The sequence below is a fragment of the Heterodontus francisci genome, chromosome 8 (assembly GCF_036365525.1).
Source record: "Heterodontus francisci isolate sHetFra1 chromosome 8, sHetFra1.hap1, whole genome shotgun sequence".
In the NCBI taxonomy this organism is placed as follows: Eukaryota; Metazoa; Chordata; class Chondrichthyes; order Heterodontiformes; family Heterodontidae; genus Heterodontus; species Heterodontus francisci.
This window is the reverse complement of record NC_090378.1, coordinates 23781604-23800880: the sequence shown is the minus strand read 5'-3', so window position 1 is coordinate 23800880 and position 19277 is coordinate 23781604. Positions and strand designations below refer to the sequence as shown.

Below are 19277 nucleotides of genomic sequence, written 5' to 3'. Positions count from 1 at the left end.
GCTTGTCGGTTTAAAACAGAAGATTAATTATTTATTGATCAATATGACTTATTCCTAAATTGTCACAACCACATCCACTCCTGCATTCACTTGCACACACATATACACACAAGAGGAGACAGATAGAGAGGAAAAGGGGTAAGTTGTTTTTAAGTGAGGTAGGACTTCAGGGTTCACGGTGAATCTGTTGAATTTTCTTGGTGGTCACATTCTCTTTGGTTGTAGGCCTGAGGTGCTTGCAGATTTCTCTGTTGGTCGAAAGTTCAGTTTAAAGACAGAGTATCACTTCTGCACAAGCTGAAAATGTAGCAATCACAGCAGGGTGCCTTCCATTTTCATTTGCTGGATTTTCTCCCAGCTCTTAGTTGGACAAGCTTTTTGGTGATGCTTCTTTCTGGGTCTCTCTCTCTCTCAGCCTTAAGGACTGTCTTTTTAAGGTAAAAAGTTTGTCACATCAGATTCTGGTAGGAAACACTTTGGTCTCTTCCCCCATGGTGATCACACAATGGCCCAGGATGAGAATAATTCAGTTATGATATTTCCACTTTATATCTTGCTTCAGTAAAACGCATTTAATTCAGGATTGTTTCAGGATGGCGTAATTGACACCTCTCAACCTGATTAGGCATTCTTTGTTCTAAACAGACAGTGTGGCAATGTTCAAACACACATGCAGCCATCTTTTGCAGCATTGTCCATTTTAAAAAAAAAAGTCAAGTCAATTTTTATAACTCTTCAGTTTGAGTCTGTATTTTTTCATCATCACACTTCTTGTATGCATGACATCTCCCCCAAAAGGGAAAAAAATGAAATTCCTCAGATTTCATTTTTCTTTTTTTTTTAATATATAGGGTCACACAACTGCACACATTCATTCACACCTCAATATTATAGTCAATTCCAGTTCTAACAGCCATTTCCTGTTCAAGTTTGGAGTTTTTCCCATCATCCTTCCTTTGAATGAGGTACCATTAAAAAATTGCATTTCGTTTGGTTACATGTTGTCAAATGGGGTTAGAGTTTCTCTAGCATCAGTTTGTAATACTTTGGGAGCGTTAATCTCAGTAAGATGCGATTGTTGGCGAAGTTTGTAATATGCACAAATTTCTGCTACTGCATTGTTCTTGGCTGGTGGCAAGTTTCCCTGTCTATACAAGCTTTAACCCTTAACTGCTGCTTCCACAACAATTCTTAGCTCTAGGGTGGTAGTGGGAGATAAATTGTTTTTTTTTAGCTCCTGCCCCTTGTTATCGCTGAGTTGAGTCTAAATTGTTGGATTTGATTAACTTTGGATTTGGAACCTGATTGTTTGATTCTTCAGTGGGTAGATCCACACTGACCTCACTTTTAGTTTTCTTGTGATTTTAACAAATTCTGTTTACCTTAGGGCATTTTACCTTCCCTTTTCCTTTCCCTAATCTGCCCCATGTCCTCTGGGACACAACTGCTCGCAGGTGGTTGTCCAGCTTCTTCTGCACTCCTCTGTGGCACTTCAGCTAGCTGAGGCATCTCCCTCATTTATGGCTTGCCTGTTTGGAAATTTTCCCTGTCCCTATTTAAATCTTTAAAGACGGTTTCGGCAACCATATCTCTCATGCTTTTCCTTCAACTTTTGCTGCTTTTACCTTGGCTCCTTGAAATTCTTCTGGCTCTTTCTTGGGCTTTTTAAAGTCCACTGGCTTTTCTGTAGCCTCTTTAATCTTTACTGGTCCTACTGTCCCTGTGGGATTTTTGGGACCTCCTCAACCCTCTGCAGCTGTTCTCAGTTTTGTTTGTTCCCCTTAGTTTCTTCAGTCTCCATGGCCTGTCCTGGACCCACAATACTGTGCTTCCTGCCAAGTCATTGCCCAAAAATAGGTTGACCCCCTGCATTAGTAAGCTCAATGACCCCGCTAGCCACTACTCCAGTGACCAACTTACTCTGTAAATAAACTTTAACTATGGGAACCTTCAAGCATTTGCCAGTAAGCCCTTTGACCAATACTGTGGTATTTAAAGTCATTTAGTAGTACAGAGCTTGAGTATTGCTGAAAATAGAGACATGTTGTTGAAGCTTTTTGTCTTGCACTCATCAGGACAATCCGCAAGAATAACCAATGTAAGGGAAAACAAGAGGAGAGTGATTCCTGACAAATCAGCCGGCCACTGACGTCATCAGGCTGCGTCAAGGTGCGCACTTGCACAGATGGGCTTCTGCTTTCTGCGCATGCACTGCGTTCCGACTTGCCAGGACTGGTTAGCGCATACGCCGATGACGTCATCGCGTGACGTGTGCATCTACGGGCAACGCGCCTGGTCAGCCTCTGCGCATGCGCCTTACGTGTACAGCAATGCAACACTAACTATTCACCCATGCGTCAAGCTCCGCTCCCCCCCTCGCTGCTCTCGCAGGCCGCTCCACTCCCCCCCTCGCTACTCTCTCTGGCCGCTCCGCTCCCCCCCCCCTCGCTGCTCTCTCCGGCCGCTCCGCTCCCCCCCCCCCTCGCTGCTCTCTCCGGCCGCTCCGCTTCCCCCCCCCCCCTCGCTGCTCTCTCCGGCCGCTCCGCTTCCCCCCCCCCTCGCTGCTCTCTCCGGCCGCTCCGTTCCCCCCCCCCTCGCTGCTCTCTCCGGCCGCTCGGCTCCCCCCCCCTCGCTGCTCTCTCCGGCCGCTCCGCTCCCCCCCCCCCTCGCTGCTCTCTCCGGCCGCTCCGCTCCCCCCCCTCGCTGCTCTCTCCGGCTGCTCCGCTCCCCCCCCCTCGCTGCTCTCTCCGGCCGCTCCGCTCCCCCCCCCTCGCTGCTCTCTCCGGCCGCTTCGCTCTCCCCCCTCGCTACTCTCTGCGGCTGCTCCGCTCCGCTCCCCCCTTCGCTGCTCTCTCCGGCCGCTCCACTCACCCCCTCCCTGCTCTGTTCCCCGCCGCCCTTTCACTGGCCCACTCCGCTCCCCCCCGTCCCCCCCCACTTTCACTGGCCCGCTCCACTGCCCCCCCACCCGGCCCGCTCACTCGCTTTCTCCCTCCCGCCATTGTGTGCTGCCACGTGCTTAAGTCAGGTTGCCTTCGTGTGATTATTTGAGCAGCGCCATCTTTGGTCCTGGCAGCTGCCTGAAGTCGCAGATTGAGACATTTTAGTGGCACATGCTGCATTTGCCACTGCAACGTCACCTAGTGGTAGCATTGTCAGCAAATGCAGCCGAACAACAATTTCTCTGCATAAGAGAGTGCTGATTGGTTGGCAAGTGAACTGTGATTGGTAGAGGCGTTACCATGGCGAATGCACCAGTTTACGGTGACTGACAGTTAACAGCCAGGCTGTGTTTACAATTTAAACTAGGCAGCTTGACTCGGATTGGTCAAGGCATTGCCCTGAGGAATGAACCAACGAATGGTTGGCACTTATTTTGTTCAGCTGAAACAGGCACAATGTTTGTACATATTCTTTCTGTCTGCAAAGAACAGACCCTGGAAGGGTAATGTATCCCAAAAATTTAAGCAACAGGTAAAGCTAGCTGTTTCACACTGCTACTATGCGGAACCCAAACTGAGCATCACTGTGCAGGTTATTGCCAAGCAAGTGCCGCTTGATTGCACTGTCGACGACACTTTCCATCACTTTACTGATGATCGTGAATAGACGGATGGGGCGGTAATTGGCCATGTTGGACTTGTCCTGCTTTTTGTGTACAGGACATACCTGGGCAATTTTCCACATTGCTGGGTCGATGCCAGTGTTGTAGCTGGACTGGAACAGCTTGGCTAGGGGCGCGGCAAGTTCTGGAGCACGGCAAGTTCTGGAGCACAGGTCTTCAGTACTATTGCCAGAATAGTGTCAGGGCCCATAGCCTTTGCAGTATCCAGTGCCTTCAGTCGTTTCTTGATATCACACGGAGTGAATCCAGTTGGCTGAAGTCTGGCAGGCAGGGCAGGGCATTCCAGACAGTCACCACCCTCTGGGTAAAAAAAGTTTTTCCCCAAATCCCCCTTAAACCTCCCGCCCCTCACCTTAAACTTGTGACCCCTCGTAACTGACCCTTCAACTAAGGGGAACAGCTGCTCCCTATCCACCCTGTCCATTCCCCTCATAATCTTGTACACCTCCATCAGGTCACTCCTCAGTATTCTCTGCTCCAGCGAAAACAACCCAAGCCTATCCAACCACTCTTCATAGCTTAAATGTTCCATCCCAGGCAATATCCTGGTGAATCGCCTCTGCACCCCCTCCAATGCAATCACATCCTTCCTATAATGTGGTGACCAGAATTGCACACAGTACTCAAGCTGTGGCCTTACCAAAGTTCCGTACAACTCCAACATGACCTCCCTACTTCTGTAATCTATGCCTCGATTGATAAAGGCAAGTGTCCCATATGCCTTTTTCACCACCCTATTAACCTGCCCTTCTGCCTTCAGAGATCTATGGACAAACAATCCAAGGTCCCTTTGTTCCTCGGACCTTCCCAGTGTCAGGCCATTCATTGAGTACTTCCGTGTCACATTACTCCTTCCAAAGTGTATCACCTCACACTTTTCAGGGTTAAATTCCATCTGCCACTTTTCTGCCCATTTGACCATCCCGTCTATATCTTCCTGTAACCTAAGACACTCCACCTCACTGTTAACCACTCGGCCAATCTTTGTGTCATCCGCGAACTTACTGATCCTACTCCCCACATAGTCATCTATGTCGTTTATATAAATGACAAACAATAGGGGACCCAGCACAGATCCCTGTGGTATGCCCTGGACACTGGCTTCCAGTCACTAAAACAGCCGTCTGTCATCACGCTCTGTCTCCTACAGCTAAGCCAATTTTGAATCCACCTTATCAAGTTACTTTGTATCCCATGTGCATTTGCTTTCTTGATTTTAATTTTTTTTTAATTCCATATTTATTAATCAAATTCAAATTCCACCTTCTGCTGTGGTGGGATCTGAACCCATGTCCCCAGTGCAATACCCTGGGTCTCTGGGTTACTAGTCCATTGACAATACCACTGCGCCACTGCCTCCCCTTGAGCTGGACATTATTGGAAATATGTTGGGCAATCCCGACTGGTTTATCACCTGGGTTCCTTCTTTTAAAAATTGCAGACTGATCTGCTTTTCCTTCCGTACTCTCCTTTTCTCTCAAACCCATTTCTGCTTCACCTGCATCCCTGATATCTCTCCCTAGTCTGTATGAGTTATAGACCCAAATTTATTCTGAGTTACGGATTTGTGTACGAACTCATAGCTGTTGGCCATTTTTGCTGCTTCCCTTACTCTTATAACGCTTTGTTATTCTATGTGGGTCCTTATACTAACTGGGATGCTATTTAAAAATTCTTCCAGTATCATTCCTCTCAAATTTTCATACGAGGGTTTCAGCTTGAGAGATCGTATCTAGCGATCGAAAGCCATATGTTTAACTCTTTTCAATTCAATGCAAGTCTGTGCGGGTCTTTCCCTTGTGTGCCTTAATTTCTGTCGATATGCTTCAGGTAGCAGCTCATATGCATTTAGAATTGCAGTTTTAATTTGCTCAGAGGAACTCTCTTCTAATAACAGGGAAAAAGCTTCAAAAACCCCATCCATGAACTCGCCTTGTAAGAGGAGAGTCCAAAATTCCTTTGGCCATTTTAGCCTGGTAGCTATTTCCTCAAATGAGACAAAATATGACTCAACCACCTCTTGATTAAATTTTTGCACCCGTCTTGCATGGCTCAGCATATCAAAGTTTTGGTGGCATTTTCAATTCAAGTTTGCAGCCTTGCTAACTCAACTGTTTTACCTCTCTTTCCTCTTTCTCCTTCTGAAACTCCCATTCTTCTCTTTCCTTTTGAAGCTAAAACTCTTTCTTCCTTTTCTGTCTGAAACTCTCTCTTCCTTTTCCTTCTGAAACTGTATCCCCTCTCTTTTCAACTGCAACTGCATTTCTTCTCTTTTCATCTGCAATTGGATTCTAGCTAGAGCTACCTTTTCAGACTCGGATTCCATGCTTTCTTCTTCTGTTTCAGGGGCAAGTTTAAAAATGGTTAGCTGAAGATTTCAGGGTTATTTTTTGGTAAGTGATTCCCATCTCTGTAGCTCAGCGTTTTAAATTCACACCAGGGTGCCTTCCCTTTTGGCTTGCTGGATTTTCTCCCAGCTGTTAGCTGGTGAGCTTTTTGGTGATGCATCTTTCTGGGTCTCCCTCTCTCTCTGCCTCAAGGGCTGTTTTTTTAAGGTAAAAGTTTGTCACATCAGATTCTGGTAAGGAGACGTTTTGGTGATCACACAATGGCCCAGGATGAGAATAATCCAGTTATGATGTTTCCACCTTGTTCATACTTTCTTTTTTTCAGTACAACCCATTCAATTCAGGATTGTTTCAGGATGGTGTAATTGACACCTCTCAACCTGGTTAGGTAACCTTTGTTCTAAACAGTGTGGCAATGTCGAAATACACATGCTGCCATCTTTTGCAGCATTGTTCATTTTTTAAAAAGGAAAAGTCAATTTTTATAACTCTTCAGTTTGAGCCTGCATTTTTTCATGGTCGCACTTCTCATAAGTGTGACACTCTATTTATAAAGCCCAAGATCCCATATGCTTTGCTAACCACTCTCTCAGTATGTCCTGCCACCTTCAAAGATCGATGCACATGCACCCCAGGTCCTTTTGTTTCTGCATACTCTTTAGAACTGCACCATTAAGTGTATGTTGCCTCATCCTATCCCTTCTGCCAAAATTTAAAACCTCACACTTGTCTGATTCAAATTCCACTTGCCACTTGTCTGCCCATTCTGCTTGCCTATCTATGTCCAGTTGCAGGCGGTTCCTATCATTCTCACTGTTTGCCACTCCTTCAAGTTTGGTATCATCAAATAATTTTGAATTCTATTCTGTATTCCAAGTTCCAAGTCATTTATATATAACAAAAAAGCAGTGGTCGTAGCACTGACCCTTGGGGAACACCACTGTCCACCACCCTCCAGTCTGAAAAACAAGCATTTCGCATAACTTGCTGTTTTCTGTCCTTAAGCCAACTTTTTATCCAAGCTGACACTGACCCTCTTATTCCATGTGCCTCACTTTGTTTACCAGCTTTTTATATTTTAGTTAAACATTCTTGAACCTTTCAGGCTTTCAAACTGTTTTGGACTTGTAAAATTTCTTAAACTGGACACTTAAATAAGTAAGGAGAAACTGGTATCCAGGACCAGTACATAGTTTTCTCTGAAGTGCAAGTGTAATATAGCCAACTTGTAATTTGGGGAGGATGGGAGAAGAAAGTAAAGAAATATAGTTAGGTCACATTTGACAATAAGTACACCTTGGTAAGTTCTGATAAGTTTGTGTTGAGCTTAAATTTTTGATTTAGAATCAGGCTTTAAAACTTCCTGTTTAGATAAACAGCCTTGGTAAACAAGAAGCAGCCAGCAGTGGCAGTTATCTGTCAATCAGTTGAAAGGAGTTAGGTTCAACAGGTGATAATTCTTGTAACAGAACCTGAGATAGTGAGTCTTCAGAATTTCTGTAGAAAGCAGACCAGTTCTTAGCTGAACGCAGTGAGGGGACGCAGTGAGAAGAGACATTTGCCTGAGTGAAAGACATTGCCAGAGTGATGCGGGAATTTGGTGCACGTGGGAATGGTGGGGCTCCTTCTCCTATATTTCTTCGCCTCCAGCAGCTGGTGAGTCTTCCTGCTTTGACTCCAAGGTAGGTGATTGGTTGGTGAGTGTTTTATCATTTATCTTCCAAAACTCTGGTAATTTTAGAAATTGGATGGTTTTTATTTGGTAATACTAGTTAAGCTTAGTAGATTGGGAAACAGTGAGGGAGTTAATTAAGAAAGTAATTGAGTTATTAAAGTAAATTAAATATCATAAGCAACAATAGCAGGACAGGTGTTATGTTGCAACTGTGGAATCTGGGAGCTTTTGGATGCCACGTCCATCTAGGGCAAACAGGTCTGCAGAAAATGTAAGCAGCTAGAGAATTCCAAATCAGGATTAGCTGTAAATCAGGAGGTGGAAATTACAATCACCACGGAAGCGGTACTGTCCAAACTGATGGAGCTGCAGGCTGGCAAGTCCCCAGGTCCTGACTGGCTTCATTCTAGGGTCTGAAAAGAGGTGGCTAATGAGGTAGTAGATGCGTTGGTGTTAATTTTTCAAAATTTGCGAGATTCTGGGAAGGTTCCATCAGACTGGAAATTGCAAACATAACCCCTCTATTCAAGATGTTGGGGTGGGGGAGGAGGCAGAAAGGCAGAAAACAGGTAACTATAGGCCACTTAGCTTGACGTCTGTCGTGGGGAAGGTGTTCCAATCAAATCATTAAGGAGGCTATAGCTGGGTACTTAGAAAAACTCAAGGTAATCAGGACTAGTCAGCATGGTTTTGTGAAAGGGAAATCATGTTTAACCAAGTTATTGGAGTTCTTTGAAGGAGTAACATGGGCCGTGGATAAAGGGGAGCCCGTTGATCTACTGTACTTGGTTTTCCAGAAGGCATTTGACAAGGTGCCACATAAAAGGTTATTGCGCAAAGTAGGAGCTCATGATGTAGGGGGTAACATATTAGCATGGACAGAAGATTGGCTGGCTGGCAGAAAGCAGAGACAATGCTTAAAGGGTCCTTTTCTGATTGGCAGGATGTGACGAGTGGAGTCTGCAGGGGGTCTGTGCTGGGGCCTCAACTTTTCACAATTTATATCAATGACTTATATGAGGGGAGCGATGGCATGGTAGCTAAATTTGCAAATGCCACAAAGATAGGTAGGAAAGTATGTTGTAAAGAGGACATAAGGAGCTTGCTGACTGATATAGGTTGAGTGAGTGGGCAAAAATATGACAGATGGAGTACAATGTGGGAAAATGTGAAGTTGTTCACTTTGGCAGGAAAAATAAAAAAGCAGAGTAATACTTAAACAGAGAACGACTGCAGAACTCTGAGGTGCAGAGGGATCTAAGTGTTCTAGTGCATGAGTCACAAAAGGTTAGTATAGAGGTACAGCAAGTAATAAAGAAGGCTAATGGAATGCTATCCTTTATTACAAGAGGAATTGAAAATAAATGTAAGGATGTTATGCTTCAGTTATACAGGGCATTATACAGGAATACTGTGCGCAGTTTTGGTCTCCTTATTTAAGGAAGGATGTGAATGCGTTGGAGGTGGTTCACAGGAGATTTACTAGATTGATACCTGGAATGAGCGGGTTGTCTTATGAAGAAAGGTTGGACAGACTGGGCTTGTTTTCACTGGAGTTTGGAAGAGTGAGGGGTGACTTGATTGAAGTATATAAGATCCTGAGAAGCTGGTTATGGAAAGAATGTTTCCCCTTGTGGGAGAATCTAGAACTTGGGGTTACTGCTTAAAAATAAGGGGTCGCCCATTTAAGACAGAGATGAGGAGAATTATTTTCTCTCAGAGGGTTGAGAGTCTTTGGAATTCTCTTCCTCAAAAGGCGGTGGAAGCAGAGTCTTTGAATATTTTTAAGGCAAAGGTAGATAGATTCTTGATAAGCCAGGGGGTGAAAGATTATCGGGGGTAGGTGGAAATGTGGAGTAATCAGTTCAGCCATGAACTTATTGAATGGCGGAGCAGGCTCGAAGGGCCGAATGGCCTACTCCTGCTCCCAATTCATATGCCTTGACAACGTGGATGTGGAAAGGATGTTTCATCTTGTGGGGGAGTGCAGAACTAGGGGGGCACTGTTTTAAAATTAGGGGTCGCCCTTTTAGGATGAGGAGAAATTTTTTCTCTGAGGGTTGTGCGACTTCAGAACTCTCTACCTCAGAAGGTGGTGGAGGCAGGGTCATTGAATAATTTTAAGGTAGGGGTAGATAGATTCTTGTTAGGCAAAGGAATCAAAGGTTATCGGGGTAGATGGGAGTGTGGAATTCGAGACACAAAAACAGATCAGCCATAATCTTACTTGAATGGCAGAGCAGGCTAGAGGGGCCAAATGGCCTACTTCTGCTCCCATTGGTATGTTTGCAGCACCATCGAGAAATATTTAATGGGAGGGAATAAATAAAACTTACAAATTTTGTTGATCTGATTGGCTGCTTTACTGAAACTGGTGTATGAAACAACTGTATATCATCTTGAATGCTTCACTTAGTGGCTCCAACCACAAGGTAATTTTCTACTCCACCTGCATTCATTATTTAACCACTTGCTGTATTTCTTTCATTAACATCTGAGAATTGGCACCACAGTCCAGCATAAATGAAAGTGGTTTACTGTAATCAAAATCAAAAATTACGCCATTCAATTAGATCATGATTGACCTAATAGTTTTAACGAAGCTTTAGAAGGTAGAAGGTGAGGGACAAATTTAAAGGGTTCGTAACATTGGGCCAAGTAGAAGCTGGAGCACCATCACTGGCATGAGGGCATAACGACAGTATGACAAGTTTACAAAACGTTGTTTCTATTATGAAATGGAACATAGGAACTGGAGAAGGCCATTTAGCCTCTCTAGCCTGTCCTGCCATTCAATGAGATTATGGCTGATCTGTGACCTACCTCCATCGATACCGGCCTTTGTTCCATCTACCCACATCCCTTAATACCTTTTAACAGAGATCTATCAATCTCAGATTTATAATTAACAACTGACCCAACGAACTGCCGTTTGCGGAAAAGTGTTCTGAACAACTTCTCCAAACAAAGGAGTGTAATGTTTCCTAACTTCACTTCTGAAAGGTCCGGCTCTAATTTTAAGGCTCTTTGTAATGAAAATATAATAATGAAGGGATGCATGTCTTTTAAAATGAGGCCTGAATTACATATGCACATCCTAGTCCAATTATTCTGCAGCCCCTTAATCTCATTTTGCTTGATGACTACATGTGATCTTGACTCTCTGGGCTGAGGTTCAGAGGCCGGTGGGGAGGGGGGCGTGGGATGGTGGAGAGAGGGGGGCCCTGCAGATTTGCGATGGGATGTGGGGAGAGGGGTGGAGGGCTCATTGCCTCCCTGTTGCAACTCAATTTTGTCAGGCACGAGATAGGCCGACGATGGCCTTCCTATTCAGAAGCCAATTTAGGCCCTTAGGAGGCCTATTAACAAGCACTTAAGGAGCTTTACCCCTCGCCACTGGCTCACTACATGGGGAGGTTGCCCAGTAAAATGAGGCAACCTCCCTGTGGGCTTGGTGGGGTGGGGGATGTTCCTCCTCCGTGGGCAACCTGTGGCCCATGTAGGGCCCCTGCCAGCAAACAGAGCTTCTCCCTGTACCCCCTCCCCCATACTCAACTTCCACCCTCCCTCTCTCTCTTTCTCTCCATCACCCCCACTCACCCACAACTCCCCTTACTGGTCCCAGCAACCCTGCCTCACTTAACTCAGGTTCAGGTCTCCAGCCATGGCCAAGCCAATACCAATGGTGCTGCCGATATTACTGAGCTGCCGGCCCTGTGATAGGCAGGCAGCTCTGGAGGCAGGATCCTCATCTTTAAAGGGACAGGGATCCACTGGCTTGTTATAATTGGCCAGGCGCCGTAGAATCGCACTGGGGTGGGGGGGCGGGCTCAAGCTGGCCGAGGCAGGATTCTCCTCACCTTTTTGGCCCAGCACCGGGAATCTCGCCATGGGAAGAAAATTCTGCTCTCTGTATCCAATGGCACAGATAAATCAACTAGTACTAAAGAGATGGTGAATTATGGAAAGCAAAAGCAATGAAAGCGAATGTCAAATATGCATCTTGCAGACCATTTTAATCAATCTGAAACATTTTTAAGCAGCTATTTGCTCAACAGATTGAGCTCAACATTTGGAACCTTGTCTAAGATTGTTACTTGGATGTCTCAGGGAGAGGATGAAACAATGCCCTTCTCAGCAAAAGCCATTTGTCTGGAAATCTCTCTGCAAAATGGCCACTGTTTTCCCTGTGTTCTGTGAAAGTAGTTTACACAAGCTGCATATCCAAAATCACTTAACTTGAAGGTTTAGAAAAAAAACAAGTTGCAGCTTAATGGTTTTCTTCTTCTTTCCTGAAGATTTTGCTTCCTGCTCATGTTACCCACTTTTTGTAAGTTAAACTTTTATGGCATTTTGTTTTTTGAGAGTTGTGTCCCCTGATCCTCAAATATCTTTTGTTGTCTTGGGTGCTATTTTGGCACAACTGAAGACACCTCTGGAGAATTTCCTGCTAGAGCAGTTCCCATGCTTAAATACATTTCAAGATGATTATTTATTGATGCTGGAAACAAAGGAACTGGCAAGTCAGCAGAGACCAATGATCTCTGATCATTGTTCTATTCTTTTAATTTACCTTTATTACCCATGATCATGAAGTCTGTTGGAACCCAATAGGAAATAAAGTGCGATTTGAAAAAAAAAATGGTCTTAGGATCCATGAAAATTCAGATTATTGACCATCTTTTACTTTCTTGGGTGTGGGAGTATGGTCACAGATGACTGGTGCACAGTTATTCCATCATCAAAACTTGGCCACAGAGTGGGGAAAGTGGCCTGTGTGGCTATGAAACTAAATGTCTCAACAAGTCAGCATCTGTCTCACAAAAAGCTGGAATAAAAATAATTTACAATCACAATTGAAACTGGAGAAACATACACATCTACCATATTATTACCTACCACTGCTGAAGATGAAGCAGATGACTTTTTGTAGCTATTTCAATGGCACAGAAGCATAACTTGGCACATTTAAATCAGCGTCTTTAAGGTTACAGTGAGCAGTGTCCTGTTAGAAAAATATCAAAAATGAGCAATATATTACAAACATTAGAAAGGAAAATAATTTCTAACAGATGAAGCAATAACACAAACAGTAGTAAGAATACTGCTACACTTAGAAAACAGGTTTACAAAGAAGATTAATTAAAACAACCATGGTATCTCAATAACAAAGCTGTGAACTCTTAAAAGTGACAGGACAATCTGTAAAGGGGATACTTTTTGATCAAAGCAATCCCCTTGTGTTTCTTTGAATAGAGGTCATTATAAAAATATTCCTTAACACTTTAAGATGTTGGATTTATTACTCCAGCAGGTGTCCCAAAACATCTGGTCTATGCCACTCTGCTGTTGTGGGTCAATTTATCTTCATGTGGGCAACAACTTCAAAAAGGCCTGAAACACAAACTGGAGTTGCCCAATCAGGGCAAGAGGAGAAAAACAGTTCTAATTATTAGGTCCTATTAGTTTAAGTAGCTTTAAGTAGTATTTGTCATTTTAAAAAAGCCTTAGATAACCTGCAATAAAAAGTCATAATTCCGATTTTCATATCTTGACAATAGTTTCTGTATGAATGTAGCCATTTCAATCAGCAACCACACAAAAGGGAAATCTTTTGGCAATTTAAAGGGAAGATGACAAGTTAGAATTTGTCTGCACCAGAGATCAAAGAAGAACAATCCAAAAGGGAAAGCATCACTTTTATCCCACATTTCCTTCACAAAATATTGGGGTTATTTGATTAGCCACCTTAAACAAACTAAGATTGACATCAGCCACAGGAGCCATGAATTCTACTCTCAATCCAACCGTCTCACACACATTGAGTGGCCCAAAACTCCTAAAATTATTCTGAATCCTGCTTAGCTTGGCAACAAAATATCCTTGCAAGTGAAACAGAACATGCAAGTATGCTGGACACCAGTTAGTACAACAGACACTTTGTTGAAAGAAAGAAGAAAGAGTTGTAATGTATAGCACTATATAAATGTAAGTGTGATTACACTTCAAAAGTACTTCATTGGCTGTAAAACACTTAAGAGATATCTGGCGGTAGTGAAAATTGCAAGTCTTTTTTTTCTTTAAGTGCTTGATAGCCAATGAAGTACTTTCAAAGTGTAGTCACTGTTGTAATGTAGGAAGCACGTCAGCCAATGTGTGCCCAGCAAGGTTCGACAAAAAGCAATGACAATTACCAGATAATCATCTTTTAGTGATGTTGACTGAGGGATAAATATTGGCCAGGACACTGGGGATAACTTAGCTGCTTTTCTTTGAAATAGTACCACGGGATCTTTTACATCTAGCCGAGAGGGCAGACGGGGCCTCGGTTAACATCCCATCTAAAAGAAGACACCCTCTAACAGTGCAGCACTTCCTCAGTTCTGTACTGGAGTATCAGCCTTGATTTTGAGTTCAAGCCCTGGCATGGAATTTGAATCCAGAACCTTGCGACTTGGAGACAAAGGTGCTAGCAACTGAGCCACAGCTGAGTACAGTGAGGACCAGTTAGTAGAATAGTCACTCTGTTGAGTACAATGATCTTCAACTAGTCGAGCAGTATCCACCGGAGTGAAGTTGCCAAAGGTTTCTTATAACGAGCCTGGCAGTAATGTGGGGATGGATCACATCACCGTGGTGATGAAATACCACAGAGGCCAATTGAGAAGAGATTTCTTTCATAGAAAGAATCGAATTCACTAAGTTATACTGCTAGCAGTATGTAGAGTACAAATTATATGAATAACTAAGCAGCGAGGTCAACTTTTACTTATAAAATATATCAGGTAACTGCACAGGCCTGTCAGCCTAACATCAGTGGTGGGAAAATGTCCAGAGACCATAATTCGGGACAAAATTATCACTTAACAAGGGTTAATAAATGACAGCTAACATGGATTTGTTAAAACAAAATCATGTCTGACAAACTTGATTGAGCTTTTACAATAATTTCTTAATTACATAAAAGCGTGAGGACACTAGCTCCCTGATGCATTCTCCACGGCAATGCCTCAACCAGAGTCAACTTGCCAACTAATCAGCATCCTTTTCTCATGCAGTATAAATTGATGCTCCCTTTGAAAATTGGCATTCTTGCATCCGTCCTGATGAGTGCAAGCCGAAAAGATTCAACAGCAAAATTTCAATAATTGCAAGGGTTAATGAATGTTGATTGTACATGGACTTTCTGAAGGAGTACTTGATCAAGTGGCATATGATAGACTAGTTAACAAGACTGAAACCCATGGGATTAAAAGCGACAGTGGCAATGTGGATACAAATTAGCTAAGAGACAGAAAGCTGGGAGTTGTGGTGAACAGCTGATTATCAGGGATCATTATTGGGTCCACTACACTTTTTGATATGTATCAATGATCTGGACTTGGGTATAGGGGCCATAATTTCAAATATTTGCACATAACACAGAGCTTAAAAATGAACTGAACAGTGAAGACAGTAGCAGACTTCAGGAGGGCATACAAAGACTAGTGAAATGGGCAGACACATGGCAAATGAAATTTGTAATGCAGAAGTGTGAAATGATACAGTTTGGAAGAAAAAATTAAGAAAAGCAATATAAATTACATGGGACAATTTTAAAGGGGGTGCAGAAACAAAGACCTGGGAGTTCCCATACACTAATCTTTGCAGGTGGCAGAAGTTGATAAGGCTGTATAAAAGCAAATGGGGTCCCAGGTTTTATAAGTAGGAGGTATAGAATAAAAAAGCAAGGAAGGACTCCTTATTTAAATTATGACGGGTAATTGCACAAAGTAGAATTGTATTCCCTGGAAGTTAGAGGGTTAAAGGGGATTTGATTGAAGTTGCAAGGGAACATTTGGTAAAGGGAGAAACTATTTCTGCTGGTTGGGGAGTCTAGGACTAGGGGGATAGTCTAAAAATTAAATAGAGCCAGACCTTTTATGAATGACATTAGGAAACAGTTCTAAATACAAAGGATGGTAGAAGTTTCGAACTCTCTTCTGCAAACAGCAGTTAACACTAGATCAATTGTTAATTTTAAATCTGAAATTGATAGATTTTTTATGAACTAAATGTATTCAGGGATATGGGGCAAAGACAGGTATATGGAGTTAGGTAGAAGATCAGCCATGGTCTCATAGAATGGTGGAACAGGTTCAAGGGAATAAATGGTCTAATCCTGTTCATATGTTCCCAAGTTATGCTAAACTTTAAAAACTCATTGATTAGGTTTCAGCTGGAGTACTGCGTCCAATTCTAGGCACTGTGCTTTAGGAAATATGTCAAGGTCTTGGAGGGGGCACAAAAGAGATTTATTGGAATGGCACCAGGGATGAGGAACATGCGGAGATACTAGAGAAGCTGGAATTGTTCTCCTTTGAGCAGAGAATGTCAATGAGAGACTTGATAGGGGTATTCAAAATTATGAGGGGCTTGATACAGTAGCTGGGGTCAAACTGTTTCAACTGACTGGAGAGTCGTTAATCAGAAGAAACAGATTAAAGATAATTGGCAAAAAGTCCAGGCTAGAAATTAGATTTCTTTTACTTTTAAACACAGCAAATTGTTATGATCTGGCATACAATACCTGAAAATGTGGGACAGGTAGATTCAATAGTAACTTTCAAAAGGGAATTGGATATGCACTTAAAAAGGAGAAATTTGTAGGACTACAGTAACAAAACTTGGGGAGTGGAAATAATTGCATTGCTCTTTCAAAGTGCTACACAGATACACTGGGACAAATGGGCTCCTGTGTTGTATCATTCTATTGTGCTAACTATTTGTAACAGTTTGTGGAAAAGTGAAGTTGTTGTGAACGTTACAAATATTCAGTAATTACAGTAGTAGTACGGACCATGTGAATATGCAGTAACAATATCACGCACAAGACAATGTTGACATTAATTAATTGAAATTGCATCACATAAAATGACAGTACTCTAACAAGTTGCAATAGCTTAGAACTAAATTAACTAGGATACAGATTTTCTACTTAAGAAACATACAACACACACCTGATTTGGAATTCTGTGCATTTCTGCTGAACGTTCTTCCATTTTTGATTTAATCTGTTCACTAGACAAGCCTGGTGACTTGTCAACTGGAGATCCCAGCTTAGTACTACTTCGTTCCATGGCAATTAGATGATTCAACATTCCACTTAAAGTTTCCATGTTACTAGTCAGATTAGTGAGCTCCGAATCTTCTTCAGCTTCTGCTTTTGGAGACTGACTGAATAAAACAGCACTCTCTGGTTCCCCTGCACAGGAAACACCCTGAGCATCTTGTAAGCTGATGTTCTGGGCGATGAAAGACTGCTCAAGTATTTCACGAATCCTGTTAGAGCAATTCAGGGAATGTAATGCTGAACCAATATCAGTTCCATACATATCACTAATACTAAAAGGTCTACTCATGGTTCTGGCAAGAGGGTAAAAACTCTTGGGCTGCGTTGTGGAATCATTTTGAGATTGTAGCATGGGAGAAGGCAGCTGCTGTTTACCCATGGCTCTTTCAAATCCAGAAATTTTCACTTGTAGTCTTGCTATTTCAGATTCCTACATTTAGAAATGGAAAAGAAAACTACATCACCACGTAATACTAATGTCTGTGAAATGTCATCCTGGTTCCCTTATGATAACACCTTATTCAAATTTTGCTGTGCAAAATTTATACTGAAACGTTGATAAGCTGCATTATTATAGCCTCAATTAAAAGATTAATAAACATTCTCCAATGAAAAATCAAGTACTCTGTGTTAGAAGGTTCACAAAACAAAAGGGTACAAAAATGAAACACAACTTAAATTGCTGACATATTTAATGGAATATACACAGCAAATGAAAACTGGTATTCAGTTTAAAGAAGTAAGATTTAATTTCTTTGTTCGGGAAAAAGAAATCCATGGGAGGTAGGTACTCCTATCAACCTCTCAAAATCTTGCCTTTTCTGCCTTAGCTTCTGTTTTCCAGACCACCATCTGTAAAGTGTCTTGAGGCAATTTCTTTTACATTCTGGCCACGACGGTAAGTTGTTGCTGAAAGACATATTTATGTCTAATAAAATGTTTCAAAACAAAAGTCCCACCTTAATTATGAGACCTTCATCTGCAGCACTTATCATCTCACTTTGAGTCTTAAGTTCTGACTCAAGATGAAGAATACATTCTTGAGCCTTTTCTAGCTCCTGCTTCAATTGCAGCAACTGGTCACTTGATTTATGGATAGCAGAGCTCTCCACAGTAGGTGGCAATAACTGTGTACTGCTTTCTTTAAGCATAGCGATCTGTAACACAAATAAATGCCGCTTTTAAAGATTAGTTCTTGGTGTCTTAGGAACCAGTACTTTGTCTCCAGGATCAATATGCAAATCCAACTCAAATAGATCTGAAACATATATATATACCAAATGTTTATTCTCTGACATGTTTAAATCATTTTTGGCAACTTCCAGACTTAACAATATGCATATGGCTCACAAAATGAAAAATTATGATGACAATAAGAAAAGAGATAAATTGTCAATGTAATAAGTCAGGTGTAATTTTGAAATGCCACTAATGGCTCAGTGAATTTTATTTAGTGAGTAACAAGGCCACAGAGGCCTGGAAAGTTCAAGATTCAGCCCCTGATGTGTGTTGATTTAGCTTATCTCAATTGAGGCAGTGGTAGGTGTGCTATAATGAGCTCCCTCACCCCTGGGTTAGCAGCAAACCAGGTTTCCTACTCCAAATCACTATCCAGTAACCTCTAATGAAAGTATGAGTATGTGGACATCGGGATAGAGCAAGATTAGGCTTGGTTGAGGTCCAATTAGGGCCAAAAAGTCTGCCAACATACACTTTCAAGTCTCATATGAATAATAAAACAAATTAGAATTAAATAGAAACATTTTTACAGGCTTAAAGAAATTAACACACAAGGGACCAAGTTAGTCAAAGGTAACAAAAGCTGCTATTACAGCAACCAAAAGGACAAAGGGTGAAAGTGAATGGATATGGTAGTAGTAGCAAGAGTGTTTTTAGCTACGTTTGGGAGTCTTTAAGCACTGTATTGGATAATTGGGAGGATAATGCAAATATTTTAAATGGCTATGTCACCTCTAATACATCATGAGGTTCATGCTAAAATTGAAGTGGATGTGCATAAAATAAGTGATCTCTGATAGGAATCTTACAGCATTCAATTGAGGTTATTTAAGGAAATGAGTTGTACTTTGTGAAGCACTTACTCATATATTTAGGAACAAAGGAACCAGGAGCATGAGTAGGCCAGCTTGTGGGTCTGGGACTGTTTCCATAGACTAGATCAAGACCCACATGATGCCTATATTTAAAAAGGGCAGAAAGTCTGAACCAAGAAATTACAGGTTTATTATTTCACTTCAAGTATAGGCAAGTTGATAGAAATGTAACAGAATGGTTTACTAGCCTACTTCACAGGAACACAAGAATTGCCAGACGATAAAAGATTACACATTAAGTTCAGAGATCCATCTTGCGAATACCAAGATGACAGAAGGAAAACTGTAGTTTGCATATCATCCTTGTAGTCAGATGGCATAATATTGGAATTATTGACAAATCATGGTAGTCAGTCACTATCAATTAGTTTACAACAAACCCAGGTATAATGAGGAAAACATG

General features: G+C 42.2%; 1 protein-coding gene across 1 annotated transcript in view; it reads right to left on the bottom strand.

Moving 5' to 3' along the window:
* Positions 1 to 19277, bottom strand: part of ccdc18 (coiled-coil domain containing 18) — a 216038-nt gene that overhangs the window by 1042 nt on the left and 195719 nt on the right. The window contains exons 27-29 of the mRNA XM_068036805.1: positions 17720 to 17917; positions 16648 to 17190; positions 12548 to 12653 (exon numbers count right to left, since the gene is read on the bottom strand). Of these exons, the coding sequence (XP_067892906.1) occupies positions 12582 to 12653; positions 16648 to 17190; positions 17720 to 17917 (813 nt within the window). The 3' untranslated portion in view covers positions 12548 to 12581. The remainder of the gene's footprint in view (positions 1 to 12547; positions 12654 to 16647; positions 17191 to 17719; positions 17918 to 19277) is intronic.